Source organism: Corvus cornix, chromosome Z (assembly GCF_000738735.6).
Source record: "Corvus cornix cornix isolate S_Up_H32 chromosome Z, ASM73873v5, whole genome shotgun sequence".
In the NCBI taxonomy this organism is placed as follows: domain Eukaryota; kingdom Metazoa; phylum Chordata; class Aves; order Passeriformes; family Corvidae; genus Corvus; species Corvus cornix.
In genome coordinates this window covers 52,534,703-52,548,811 of record NC_046357.1, presented here as the reverse complement: position 1 = coordinate 52,548,811, position 14,109 = coordinate 52,534,703, and the positions used below count along the sequence as shown (strand labels likewise).

General features: G+C 39.5%; 2 protein-coding genes across 3 annotated transcripts in view; one reads left to right on the top strand and one right to left on the bottom strand.

Annotated features, from left to right (window-relative positions):
• OSTF1 (osteoclast stimulating factor 1) overlaps positions 1-4,983 on the bottom strand; it is a 20,740-nt gene extending 15,757 nt beyond the window's left edge. The window contains exon 1 of the mRNA XM_039566798.1: positions 4,589-4,983. Within this exon, the coding sequence (XP_039422732.1) occupies positions 4,589-4,622 (34 nt within the window). The 5' untranslated portion in view covers positions 4,623-4,983. The remainder of the gene's footprint in view (positions 1-4,588) is intronic.
• NMRK1 (nicotinamide riboside kinase 1) lies at positions 4,890-14,109 on the top strand. Of its 2 annotated transcripts, none has more exons than XM_020584169.2 (9): positions 4,890-5,288; positions 7,364-7,423; positions 7,849-7,939; positions 8,582-8,630; positions 10,020-10,182; positions 10,261-10,332; positions 11,307-11,416; positions 12,370-12,459; positions 13,410-14,109. In XM_020584169.2, exons 2-9 carry the CDS (start codon positions 7,395-7,397, stop codon positions 13,436-13,438), a joined length of 633 nt encoding a protein of 210 aa, XP_020439758.2. In that variant the 5' UTR covers positions 4,890-5,288; positions 7,364-7,394; the 3' UTR covers positions 13,439-14,109. The 2 variants fall into 2 exon arrangements, with proteins under 2 accessions (XP_020439758.2, XP_010391363.3); XM_010393061.4 differs by having other exon boundaries at positions 4,891-5,288; positions 12,824-14,095.

Here is a 14,109-nt window from a genome sequence, read left to right as displayed (position 1 = left end):
CTCCATGAAGCTTTCCAGCCACTCTGTCCCAAGCCCGTAGCACTGGGAATTAGAAAACGAGGTGCTTTGCACACAGGCCTCCAAACAGGTATAGAAGTATTAGAAATACTTTTTACAGGAGTATAGTTTGTACTTTGGCATTCTGCTCACAGACCCAGCAGAGTTCAACATAGCATTTAAGGATTGCGACAACTGAGACAAAAAAAGGTGGAGTCTCCAGTGTTTAGAGAACCATCTTCAACTTCTAAGTAATGCTTACTAGAAAGGGGAAGTGAACACAGAGAATACATGTTGGGGGGGAGGGGGGAAGACTCTATTAAACAAACAAGCAAGCAAGCCTAGTAATTTGTTTAGGAACACATTAAAAAGAATGCAAAGTACAGACTGGTGCCAGCATAGATGACAAACTGGGGTATCCAGGAACAATCATGGACTGCACTAACCAGTATCTGGAATGGAAGGAACAAGCGTCATTTCCTTACAGAAAATCAGAAGTAAAAATGTTCTCACAGAAGATATAAGTGAACACAATGTCACTGGCACAGCTTGATGCTGAAATCTTCTATTTCTTATTGACTTTTTTTTGTGAATACCAGCATGCCTTCACTTGTAGAAAGCTTGTCTGAGGTCCCAGCAACTTGCAGTAATGAGAGGGTTTGAGGTCAGAAATGAAAGTTTATAATTCATACTGAAAGCAGACTGGGAACTGTTTAATTGTTTCTCTGATGTTTTTCTCCCCTCAGACCTGATGACTACAGTGTAACTCCCCACATTCACATGCTCACATCTTCCTAGCTGACAGAAACCTTTCTGTAAGTACAGAAGAAATCCAAACCACCACCACTTACATCAAATTTAAGCCTACTGCCAAGGCCTTAGGCATGTGACTCAATGCAAGTGTTCTGCTCCTGTGAATGCTGTCACAGCTCCTACTTTACCTTAGAATTGAGGTGAACTTGTTTGTGATTCAAACTAAATATTTATGTCCAGAATCCTACTTTCAACTCTGACGGCTACTAGTGGGAGCAAAGTCAACAAACCTGCTTTGAGGTAGCAACCCTTTATGCTACATCCTTATGTTTCCTCCGGCCTCCCTCTCAAATGGTGCAATTTAAAATGGTGCAATTAATTTCCTTGGTACAAAGACTGGTCTTTCTCTATAAAACATAAATGTTGTGTCAACTCTAGGCCAGGATCAACAAACCTTACTGCATCTGGTGAACATGAAAATAAGTAAGGCTTTTTAAAAATATCAATATACCCTTTTCATCTCCTGAAAAGCTTTTGCTGCACACTATATAAGGCTCTAATCAAAAAGATGTCATCACTTAGCACTCTTCAAGGAGAGAGTGCTTAACTAGCAGACAACTAAGCAGAAGCCATTAATCGTCAAATTCAAAGGACTTAATAAGTAACTTCTGTAAATAGCATTAATATCCAACATGATATGAACTCTGCAAAGAATAATGTAGTTTGAGACAACAATACATTTCTTAAAAGATGGAGGGGAAACCCTACTCTTGCATAATGCTGACAGAAAAGTATGTTTCTGCTATTTTCAACATCCACTCCGTTCCCTTTTATTTTTGATAGTCTAAATAAAAAAATACAGCTAGAAAATAGTAACAATACAGAGTTACAAGAGGAAAGCAAAACACTTCTTTCAAAAAAAAAAAAAAGCCTCAAAACACTAGAACTTAAAACACTTATAAAGCCTCTATAAACAATCTTGTCCCCTTACCCAAGGGCTGACTACACACCCAAAACAGTAGCTCAAGTGTTGACAAACACAGTTGTCTCACATATGTCGATGTCAAAACCATCTCTCTGTAACTGAAATCTTTATGTGCTGTGCATGCAACAGGATTTACAGAAAAGCAAACTGTCAGAAAAAATGCTCTCATGTACTGAAGAAGATGACAGTGCCACAGCTAGTTGGTTTTTCCCCCTTCACATCTTTTTTCCCACATTTTTAAAGCACTGTCCAACTGCAATGTCCAAAATCCCTGAGTTGAGCAGTGAAGACTCACTGCTTTAAAAAGGATATTTATTTCAAGATGTATTTTCACTTCCCCACCATCAAAATATTTCCTTCCTTCTCTGTCCAATCTGCACTTCTTATTTCCCAAACACATAGGATTGGACTACAGCAACCAATGTCTTGTTTTCTCTTCTCTTTGTCCTGAACTGTAGTGATCCACCAGCAATGCAAGCAGGCTTGCTATTCCTGACAGAGCTTATAGACTTGATACCTAATAATGATCAGTGAAGAAAAATTAACACAGCTTGACCAAAGGCACCAAGACATTCTAGCAAATGCAGTCTAAATGCCACCAAAAGAGACAGCCTTCCACTGCTGTAGAAACTATTTCACCACATGCAGTTCCTATATTTATGTCTTTAAATAACTATCTATAACCCTAAGAAATTCAATTGAAGTATCAAAGGCATAACTGTTATCATACAGAAGTCAGTCAGACATGCAACTACAGAGATATTTTGAAGTATGCTAGAAGACAATCTCTTTCAGAAAATTACTTCGAAAAAGCTGACACAACAGATGCCATAAAATTTTCTCTCTTCAAAAATTAGGAATTTGGAAAAAATAATTCTATTACCCTTAATCAGCTCTGAAAGTCATCAGCAAGACAATCTTGTTTTCTTTGTCTTCCTTCTCCTACAAATTTCCTTTTGCTGTGTCAAGCACTCCTGCTGGTAAACCAGCTCAGCAAGTTCACTAGACATAAAAATAACCTTACATAAAAAAGTCAGAGCACCACCAGCTTGTCACGTAACTGAACGGAACGGAAAGGGATGGTGGGGGTAGGGAAGCTGTCCTTTTGATAACAGTCCGCATTTTATCAGATCAAGCACACCGCAAACTGGACTCCATCAAACTAGGGAAGAGACACCTAGTATTAGACGGAACTTGTCTGAGTCAATCTGAGAGCTCCTGCAAGTTAGGCAGGGCAAGTCTTTAACTCCTTAAGAATCTTACATTAAATTTAACTCATCTTATTGAAAAACAGAAAACTGAGTTATCAACTTCATGGGAAAATCCCACTCTTCACGCATATATTTAGCTGTGAAACACCACATCCTTTCAGAAGCCTGCAGATTTCCCCAGTACTGATTATTTCAATAAGGCTCCACAACAGCACTGCTTTTATTACTGTCTTTTTCATTTAAAGTAAGCTGTTTTCAAAGAAGCTGAGCAAATTGCAGGGCAGAGGAACTTCTGAGGATGGAACTACATCCAGAGAGCTTTTGCTTCTGCAGGCAGGTTGAGACTGATGGTTTAAATGGTCCAAACTTCTACACTTACTTGACTTCAAATTAAAAGCTTGTTTTGTAAGCTGTCTAGTTAAAATACTCAATTAGGTTATGAATTTAATTATTTTTTTACATCAGCATTTCAAATAGTATTCCAAGTGCAAAAGAAAATTGAAATTCAGATGTATTTAGGGATCAGATAATCCTGTTTTGGGAGACACCAACTAGTCTTACCTATTTAATTAGAATCACAGTGAATTTTTAATTTTTAAGTAACAATTTAAATTATTACACTGAGAGATGACACACAAACATGATAAATAGCCATTAAATTTTCCAGATCAATTCTTTACTTTAAAGAACGCAAAGCTCTAAAGCTAATGGTTAAATTTTTTACAGAAGAATGTATATTTACCTGAAAGATGCCACTTCTATTCTAAGATTTAAAACTGTGCAACTTCCAATGGCTTCTCAATATATTTTTCGAAAAAACTATTAACTGGTTGCTACTAATTTCTTTTAAAAATCAGCTTTGCAGTAAATTTTTCTGAAAAAAACCACAGGAGCAAAACCGTACACATCGATGACTAAATGCACTAGAAAGGGCGATGTGCACATTGACGCCTGAATTTCAAAGAGCACAAAGAGTTTGGCTGTCAGGAGTCCTATAAGGGAAAACAGTAGATGCCATCCTTGAAGATGAAGAATGTTGCACGCGACTATACTATAAAACTAATTTTTATGCGTTAATACATTGCTAATCCGTGCAATCACGAGGCAAACCTCAGAGTATTTCAGTGTTGTTTCTTAAAACGGTGAACGGTTTCCTGTGCGTTTCAGGCTACGCAAGCCGCTCCTCTACGGCTGCTGCCGGCCGGGCGCGCCACGACGCCAGGGCACTGCGGCTCCCTGCTGCAGACGAGGAAGGCCGGGCGAGAGGGCTCCGCACAAGCCCAGCGACAGGGACCTTGTCCCCAGGCGATGGCTCCGATTTGGGTGCACTCGCCAACCTGCCCCCGAGCTAGATCGGGCGCGGGGTCCGGCCCAGACACGATGCCCGAGCACAGCCCCACGGTGCTTTCCAGCCACGGGAAGGACAGCCCTCCTTGCCGGCACCAAGCTTGCGGTGTTGAGGTTCATGGCGGCAGGGTGCGGTCCGGAAAGGAAAGACGGCTGTGCGCCCACTCCCACCCTCGCCCAGGCTCTGCCCGGGAGCGCAGACCCGAAACCCAAGCCATTCACGTGTCAGCGGGCAGCGGGCTGCGTGGCGCCCCGCACGGGGACGACGGGCAAGGCCGCTCCGTCCTTCCCTCACCTGGCTTGGCCGGTTTAGGTGGCGGCTTGGACATGGCTGGAGCCGATCTAAGCACGGACGAGGGAGCGGCGCGACGGCGATCGGCTGCCTGGCGCAGGCCCGCGGTGAGAGGCGGTGGTGCGAGCCCCCGGTAGGCCCAGGGACGGCGCGGCGGCGGCGGAAGAGCCGAGGCGCAGGGGCCGGGACGAAGGGCGGGTCCCTCCCGCCCCCAGCGGCCGCGGCCCGCGGCCGCTGCCTCGGCCCCGGGCGGCACGCGGCCAATCAGCGCGCGAGCCGTGGGATGAGGCCCCGCCGCTTCCCTGTCGGCGGGGTGGGGGAGCCGCCGAGGCCGCGGGGCCGGGGCTGCCGGGAGCGCCGCTCGGGTGTTCTGTGCGCGGGTCCTCCCCGGCTCGGAGGTGGGCGCGACCCGGACAGCCCCGTCACAGGACGTGGGAGGCGGGTGCTCCGCCTGTGCGGAGCCCTGCTGCCGGACGGATGCGCTCTGAGCACCCTCTCGGCGTGGTTGAAATTAAGTGCGAACTCCGGAGGCGGTGAAGTGCTGCAGCTGCAACTGGTGGAGGTGCGGCCGTCTGTGGCGAGCGGCGCGCATCGCCGGGAACCTCTGCCAGCCCTGCTGTGTGGGCTCGATACCCGTGAGAGACATTCCCGGTCCGGGTCTGGTGCACCTGCGGGTGTCCCCGCGCGTGGGAGCCTTGCCGCGGTATGCCCTTAAACATGGGGTGGCAGGAATGCTGTGCTAGCGGTGTCATGGGTTTGTGCTCTGTTTAAAGAGCCAAATTGACCCAAGACGGTTTAGGATTTCTGTGTTGAAGCATTTATGGCAAATTTGCTTTAAACATTACTCAGCGGGGCAGAAGAGTTGGTGTGGTTTTTTATAATGCTGTTTTTTGCCGTAGACTGGGAGTAATTTTCATATAGACAGTGACATAATATTAAAATCCAAAGCTGAACGTGTTTGCCCGGTTTGTTGCATAACATCTTTTGTGGGACAAAGGGTAATCCTCTGCAGCACAAACCTTACTAATGATTTTTGGAAAAGAGCTTTTTCTTATTTTAAGTAGCCTGAGTATCATCACTTCCTAAGAACAGATCATCTGTCTGCTCTCTGCGTTGATACCAGTACTATAAGCATGCAATGCATCATTGAACTTGCAAGTTTTAATTTTCTTAGAAAACTAATGTGTACTAACTTAAAAAACTCGCGAATGCTGACTACTGTAGATAAGCAGCACCACTAGAAAGCGATGGCTATCATATGGGTGATGACTTGAGCTAGTTGGTATGTCTTTTGTTGCTGTTGGTTTGTTTTTTTTTTTTTTTTTTTTTTAACATAACCATGCATTGGAAAGTATGCAAAGATCATATTACAGACCTGTGAAACAACTGAACTTCCAGTCACGGCACTAAATGCAAAATGATATTATTATTTGAGACTCCACATGTGTCTAAAGCTTACTTTCACAGAAACGGTGTGGTTTTGCTTTCATACTGATGCCCTGTAAGTTTGTTCTTCCTATAAGTATAGTACAGATGCATGTTTGTTGGAGGCAGGGCGAGTTTTGCCTGCTCAGTCCTTTCAGGTCTTAGGTGTCATAGGCCTTACCCCTCCATAAGGGTGACCTAGGAGGACGGAGCAGGTGAAAAAAAAGGTGTTTGCATGTGGTTAAATAGTTATAAATTGATGTGTGCTCATGGAAAACGATGTTTGACAAACAAACTGGCTTAAAAAACTAGATCAGGGCTGCTGCCAACAGAAGCAGCCTTATTACAACCTGTCCTGCTACATCAGACCTTTGCAGGCACGGGTAACCAGACAGTGAACTGGAGGGAGCTTGTTCAGCTGAAACCAAACATTGTTTCCCCTCTGTCTTTGCAGAACAGTTTTTCAGCTGCAATATTTTTCCAGGATAGTTCACTATGTACTCTGCAAACACCTGTTCCAGAAGAAAGTTCAGGGGAAGGAGCTGGGGCAAGACAGAAGTGTGTTTCCTGACAGTTCTGACTACTGAAGGTGTTCTAGTACTTAGGGTTGGTGGGATATGGTGGCAGCAACAGGGATATGGTGGACAAATTAACCTTTAGAGTTTACTCTTCGATCTTTTCTGAAGCAAATCAAGTGCTACCTAGTCCTCAGTACTAAGTCAGCTAGGATGGCTTAAACTGCCCTTACAGTAGTTCTAATGCTTCCAGATTAATTAATGTTGGTGGAGCAGAGGAGGAGGATTTGTATGGTCTGTGCTGTTAATGCCCTCAGAAAGGGAGTGGTGAATTACACAGTGAATATTCCACTGCCAAGACCAGGGCCATAAAACAGTTTTTGAACGTACTCTTGGTTACAAGTTTTCATGAAATTTTAAAACATCTTTCTCCTTAGCATGCCACTTGTTTCTTTCTTAATGATTTTGTTTGTTTTGCCACCACAGCTTCTGTTTACCTAGTCTATTTTATATTGTTAATGCTTGAGCTAGTGATTGTGCTTTTCTTTAGGAACTTGTGTATTAATATCGTTAGAACTGAATCTCTCAGAGTTCCTTTCAAATGATTAAAATACTGTCAAAAATAAAGTACATTGGAATTTATGATGGGGCATATATATTGCAGTTTTTTTGTTAGCATTAGAACAAGCAGCTGAGGTTCTGACTGTACCTTTGCAAAAAGAAAAATTATGGACAACAGGAGAGAAAATAAATCATCTTTATAATTGGTATTTCTTAATGCAATGGTTCATTTCTTGTTGCTGGATTAAGATTTTTCACTGGCTATTGTTTTTGACAGTAAAAAGGAAGAACTGAGGGGAAAACAAGCTATGAAAGTACTGGTTATTGGCCTTGGAGGGTAAGTTATACAAAATTAAATTTCCTCTGCAGCTTAAGACTAGTCTTCTTCTTAGAATGAAGTGATATAATTTCTATTTCTGAATACATATTTTTTGGAAACTGGGTTACAAATGCAACATATAATTGTATAATTTTATAGCTTGTAACTCTTAAGAAATTGTTCTATGTCTGTTGGAGACCCCAGGAGCAGGTATCTCTAGCATCTTTCTTGGCATTGCTTAATCTGCTGTACTGATTGTTGAAAACTGTTGGAATGTGCCAGCAAATTTCTAGAGGTAGAAAGTATTTGATGTGACTAAAATTTGGGGGGGAGTTTTATTGTTTCTTTGCATATAACTATATGGAAATGTATGTGTGAGCATGTACATATGTTTAAAAGATTAGTTTTTGCCTTGGTGAACTTTTTACAATGTTTTCTAACAGTGTAACAAATGGAGGGAAAACAACACTAGCAGAAAAACTTAAGAATATGCTTCCCAACTGTGATATAATCTCTCAAGATGACTTCTTTAAGGTAACAGTTTTAATGGAAAAACCTGATAGGTAAAAGTAGGCCTGAGTAGATGTCAAGTCTTTTTTCAGTTTTCCTATTGATGAACTTTTAAAATTGGTGCTGCTTAAAATATTGTTAATTTCATAAGAACTATGAAATGACCACTGGAGTAATTGAAATTTAAGTGGCCAAACCACTGAATATACTCAGCAAAAAGAAATTTACTGTCTTCTTTGCCACCCTTTTAAACCCTTTTAAAATAAGGAATGGGTGTATGATGGATGCATTTTTCAAGATCCTTTGTGCTAATGAGTTTAATGATACTGTCTTAAGCCTACACCCATACAGCAATAAGTAGTTCTTTGTCTCCCAAGTCAAAACATGTGTTGATGTTGGGGGTGTTTGTTAAGGAGGGTGAAGGAGCTCTTATTTCTTAGGTAAAGCTATAATGAACTTAAGTCACATGGAGTGTTTGTTGTTCTAGATTAAATAAAGTTTTTGTGGCATGTTTTAACAGTTGTTTACATCAGTTTAATGTTGAAGATAAATTTAATTAATTTGATACAAAGTTGTATAACCCTTACGTTTATAACCAAAGAATATGTATCTCTCAGCATGGTCATAAAAGCAACCTTGAAAAAATTAAATTTTTTTCCCCTTCAGCCAGAGTCTGAAGTAGAAACAGATGAACGTGGATTTAAGCTGTATGATGGTCAGTAACTCTGATGCACTGTTTTTGAACATTGTACTGAAATTGTTGTGCTGAGCTTCAACACTTCTTCTACCCCATCCCCTTGCTCTCTTCCCTTCTGAGCAAGGCAGTAAACAAGTGGTTCAGAGCAATCCTTTGCTCAGTTTCTTTCAGTTCACTGAGATACATAAGAAAACTCGCCTAACTACTAAATACCTCAAGCTAATGCTTGACCTTTCCTTTTCTCTTTTGAATCTTTTTCTCTTTTTCTTCACTTGTATCTGGCCTGGTAGCAAATGGTAATGTTCAGTTAAAAGTCTTGGCTTGCAGTACTGGCATAAGCTTAACCTCATCGCTTCCTATGTAATGGTGGCCTTTTTTATTTCACTTTGGCTAGTGAACTCATGGGATGTCACTACTGAGTTTTCTAAATCAGTCAAGACTTGGGTCTATCCTGACACCTTTATTTCATGTCAGTTCTCATATAAAGGACATCTGTTTTTAAGTTAATGATTAATGCTGGTTCAGTTTATTCTTAGAGATGTCTAGATCCAGGTCCACTTTAGGCCAGTGTTTTGTGTCAGGTCATACCTACTGGTAAACAGTTGCTTAGTTAGTAGCTAATATCTGTTGATACTTTCTGATCACAAAAGGTATTACTGAGAAGATTGGTCAGACCATTCAGTTGTACCTGAAAACGTGTGATTACCAGCTATGCAGTCTTTGGCTCAACTTCCAGACTTCATGTAAATGGAATGTGAAACTGGAGGGATAAACTGGACATCCCTATTCAAATACCTGGATTTAATGCTGCTCTTAAAAGCTCTTTAAAAATGTGTTTGCTGTTACGGTATCCAAAAGCCGCCTTCTTTCTACCTTTCAGTACTTCCTCAGTATATTCTTGTGTGTCTACAGACAAAACCAGGTGTTACATTGTGCTGTTTTGCTTTGTATGGCATGCTCCTTTAACCCTCTCTATGCCCACCCACTGAACCTTATAAAAACCCAAAGCAAAAAATGTTGAGCATCCACTCCCCACCTTTGACAGTTGACAGAAGGGTGTAGGTCTCAGGATTAGTAAGTTTTTACAAGTTTTGTGGAAGCGGAGAGCAGTTTCTGTCAAGAAGTTAAAAGCTGTGAATTCAGGCAATTTTAGGTGCCATAAAGTCCAGAGAGACTACACCCGATAGAAATACCCCAATACTGGTGCAAACTTTGGTTTCAGGAAATCATCAGTTGCAGACACAGAACTACTGATAAAATCTTGGGGATAATCCTGTTCCCCTTCATTTAAATTTGTATGTAGATTATTTGATTCTTACTGATTAACATAGGGGTACTTAAGGGTTCTTTTTTTTTTTCTTTTATTCTTTGGTTTTAAGGGATGTTTAACTTTCTATTTTCATCTAGTACTTGATGCCCTCTATATGGATGAAATGGTGACCAGTATTCGCAATTGGATTAAAAGCCCAGCAAGCTCAGGTGTTGTGACAGAAGAGCCACAGAGTACATGTGACAATGTGAAAAATGTTTATATTTTGATTGTTGAAGGCTTTCTCCTTTACAATTATGAGTAAGCAGTAATATGTAACCTGGTAAATTAAAAGCTACCCTAAAATGGAAGAGGGAACTAAATATGTTATTATCTTAGGCCACTTAATGAACTATGGAATAGAAGATATTTTTTGACCCTTCCTTATGAAGAGTGCAAAAGGAGAAGGAGGTAAGATTATTGACTTATTGTTTAAAAAAAAGTCACTAGCCCCTAAACTGAAGCGGTTCTTTTGTACTAGCTTTTCTTCAGTGTTTGCAGAATGTAAGCTATTAAGATCATCTCTTCTCTCTTTGTTTGTTTTAGGTTTGTTGGATTTGGTTTTTATTTTAGAGCGCATGGTTATTGAAGTATTAAGTGCTTTACAAACACTAAAAGGAGAATTTGTTGTCCTGATAATTTATTTAGATTACTGATTGCATATTTGAGTAAAACCATGTTTAAAATGAGAAATGGTTAAAAAAATACTAAGCAGTCTTATTCTTGGTTAAATACAGTTAATCGATGATTATTCTTAGAGTAATGATGTTCATGTGTGGGTTTAGTACAGTTTTGTTCAGACTGTCCATTAATTTTACTGTGGATCTGATCTAGATTATTGAGCTGGTGTCTGACTTGCCTCCAAATTTGGAGCAATACTGTGTGATTGGAGTAATATATATGTACACAAAGTCAGAATCTGCTAGCTGAGTGAAGAAATCCTATATTCAGTTGGCTTTGGTTGATACCACTTTCTTGGTTTCTCAGTAAACTCAGCTGAGACTTTAGTGTCCTGAATGGAAGAGACTAGACTAAACAACTAGTCATTTAAAGCTTGAGAAATCTGTATACCTAAGAGGAAAAAGTAGCTTATTTTGATAATAGTGTCAATACAGTTTAATTTATCTGTAATACCTTTTATAATTAAAATCCCCCAAACTTTTACCTAGTCTTAAATGTGATTTGATTGGCAGAACTAGGTAAGATAGCAAAAGACAGCAAAAGCTCATATCGCAGATTGAATTAGAACAAAGGAGCCTCCTTTGCTCCAGCAAAAATACAGCCAGCCTTACCTTTTTTATTTTGGATAAAAGCTGTTATTTAACCAGCTGACACTAGGGGAAAATATAAAACATACATGGGGAGATGTATGTATTTTTGTGTAGGACCAGAGTCTATCAGCCAGCAGATACACCGGGATACTTCGATGGACACGTGTGGCCTATGTATCTGAAATATAAAAATGAATTGGAAGAGAATGCAAGTATGCAAGTTGGTATGGTATTTTTAATTTTAAACTTAAAAAATTTATAACTGTGGCACTTGTGCAGCTTTTGTTAAATTGGGTGTTTTTTTAAATGGGACAAAATCTTCTTCAAATGTTTTTGTAGCTCTTAGACAGTAGGTTTTGACCTTGCTATTGGTTTATACTTCAAGCCTACAGGGTTTTGGTTTTGTTATTTAAAAATGAAAATTAGGAAGTTAAAAAATAGAAATGTTCTGATCACTAATTAAGTCCCCTTAACAAGATAACTTCGTAAGATAATGTGCGTATGTCTAAATAGGAAGCTTCTGAGACGATAGCTGATGGACTGGCAGAGTTCTTCAGAACAAAACTGAAGTCCTGGTTAAGTCTTGTAATAAGCTGAAGATGCTCTAGGTGCTGACTGTCCACACTAGGTCATCAGTTTTGCATGAGAAGTGTCAAAGCTGGGCCAGCTGTTGGGGCACTGCCACAAGTTTGTGTGATGTTCGAAGCTGTACGGCTCTTGGACTACCTGCTTCTGGAGTGGGGGCCAGAGGGAAGGGTGGCTCCTTCATCGTTAGCACACTGCTTGTTGCTGTGCAGTAAGAATAAGAAGTGCAGTGCTCTTCTGTGACTTGCTCAAAGGCTGAAACTGAGGAATCTGAAATGTTCTACTGCACAGAAACATTTTTGCCAAATTATTCCATTGCTCCACTGTCCTCACATAATTACCATTACCCTTATGAAGACTTTTATACCACAAAAAATTGTAAATTAATTATTAACTAGAATACTTTGCCATTACATTGGTTTTTAACATGTAAAACGAGTTTGGGGAAGAAGAAAAAGGGAGTTGCTGTTCTTGGTTTTAATTTTTTTCATCTCTTCTGATGGCATCTATAGGAATACTGAAAACTTTGCCAGTTGCTGTTACAGACAGCTGGCATAGAACTCATTAACACCTTTTCCTTTTTCTTCCTCAGATTATTTGGATGGAACAAAATCCCAAGAGGAGCTTTTATCCTATGTGTATAGTGATATAATACAGGAATTAAACAAGTTGAGGGAAGAAAGTAAGTAATGTTACTGGAAATCGAATCTATGTATCCCATTTCATGTTAACAAGAAGCTAATACTTCAATTTGAAAATACTACAAGAATTATATAGATCTATATTTCTTTATGAGCTACCGTACCATGTTTGCTCATTACTCTGAGTCAATCTAAGTTAAAACTGTGAGTTCCTTGAAATTGGATGTTCTAAGATCATAGTTGCATCCACTGTTACTTAATGATAAAATAATTATAATAAAGGGGAAACAGAAGGAATATGGGATAAAACATCAGTGAAAACAAATGTGTTGGTGGAATTAATTTCTAATATACAGTGATGTCACTTGCAAACACTACAGATTAGATATGTACTTTTTATTTTAGATCAGCAGGTCACAGCATGATAACGTAGAAAGCCTGGGTTCATTTGATATGAGTTGAAAACACCAAGACTGTCATACATGGCAAGCCAACCAACTGAACAAATGCTCTGTGTGTGACCATGATGCTACTTCATATAACAGAAGAAATTTTGTAGTAATTATTAACTCTGTCTCAGGTATGGAGACAGAGACTGTTTAGGACTATGAACAGTGCGTTCTTTAAAATTCCTTTAATCAATCCTGCTTTGGCTGAGCTTTAAATCTGATTGAATGTGTGCATTTTAAAGAACATGAAGATTTTTGTGTACAAAACTAAACTATAAAAATGCGGTTCTGTTGGATTAATAAGCATGTCTGAACATGGATGATTGCAATTTGAAATGACCATCTAGAAATGACAATCTAATATTTTTAGGAGCTTATTATCACTGATAAACCTGCTTAGAGGAACTATCTGTGTAAATTTATGTAAGTTGTTATGCTGCTTATTCAGTAACTGAATTAATATGTCACAGCTAAACTTACTTAGACTTGCTAAATACATTTTTGGTGTTTGCACAGTAATTTTTATGTTGTTTATTGTTTAGAGCAGTTGGGAATAGATGCTAAAAAATGAAAACAAACCCGAAGAGAACTCCGATTGTTGGAAAAAGATGGGGAAATAAGATGTAGAGAATGGAGATGCATCATTAACAAGATACAGTACCTATATTGTTCAGAGATTGACTGGGATGACATAGACTACTAGACAATAAATCCATGCTTCAGGCAGGAGGAAGGAAGAAGTAATTGTTGTTAATATTCATAGCTCAAGCTGAAAGTGAAATGAAAATGAAATGTGAATGAAATGTTGTCAATGAAAATGTTCAGAAAGCAGGAATGCTACACAAATGTGAAAGCTTTGTTATAGAATTAGTGTATATATATTTACGCAAACTAGGAAATTGGGAAATTGGATAGATTTTGTTGCTGAATAAGTAATGTCTAAATTCTTTATATTTTCTAGACAACAGGTTACATTTTTATCAGCCAGAATAAAAATAAGGCTACAGACATGGAAAGCAAAGGATGGATTATATTACTTGATAGGTGACAGCTGAGCTGGTCAGTGATTGAAATGTAATACTTTATTGTAAAAGTACTAAATCTATATGTAAGAAAAAAGATGTTATCAGGTTACAGCTGTGTTTAGCTGTGCTTAAAACAAAGTGCTTCCAAATATAATTTTGTATTATTATTTTGCACTAAAAAGATTTCATGTTTCATTTGATCATTTGCTATGATGGA

What these genes read in the sequence shown, in the direction of transcription:
- NMRK1 (XM_020584169.2), top strand. Translation starts at nt 7,395, where the DNA reads ATGAAAGTACTGGTTATTGGCCTTGGAGG. An exon ending in CTGGTTATTGGCCTTGGAGG is followed by an intron (nt 7,424 to 7,848) that starts GTAAGTTATACA and finishes GTTTTCTAACAG; the next exon opens with TGTAACAAATGGAGGGAAAA. An exon ending in TGGATTTAAGCTGTATGATG is followed by an intron (nt 8,631 to 10,019) that starts GTCAGTAACTCT and finishes ATTTTCATCTAG; the next exon opens with TACTTGATGCCCTCTATATG.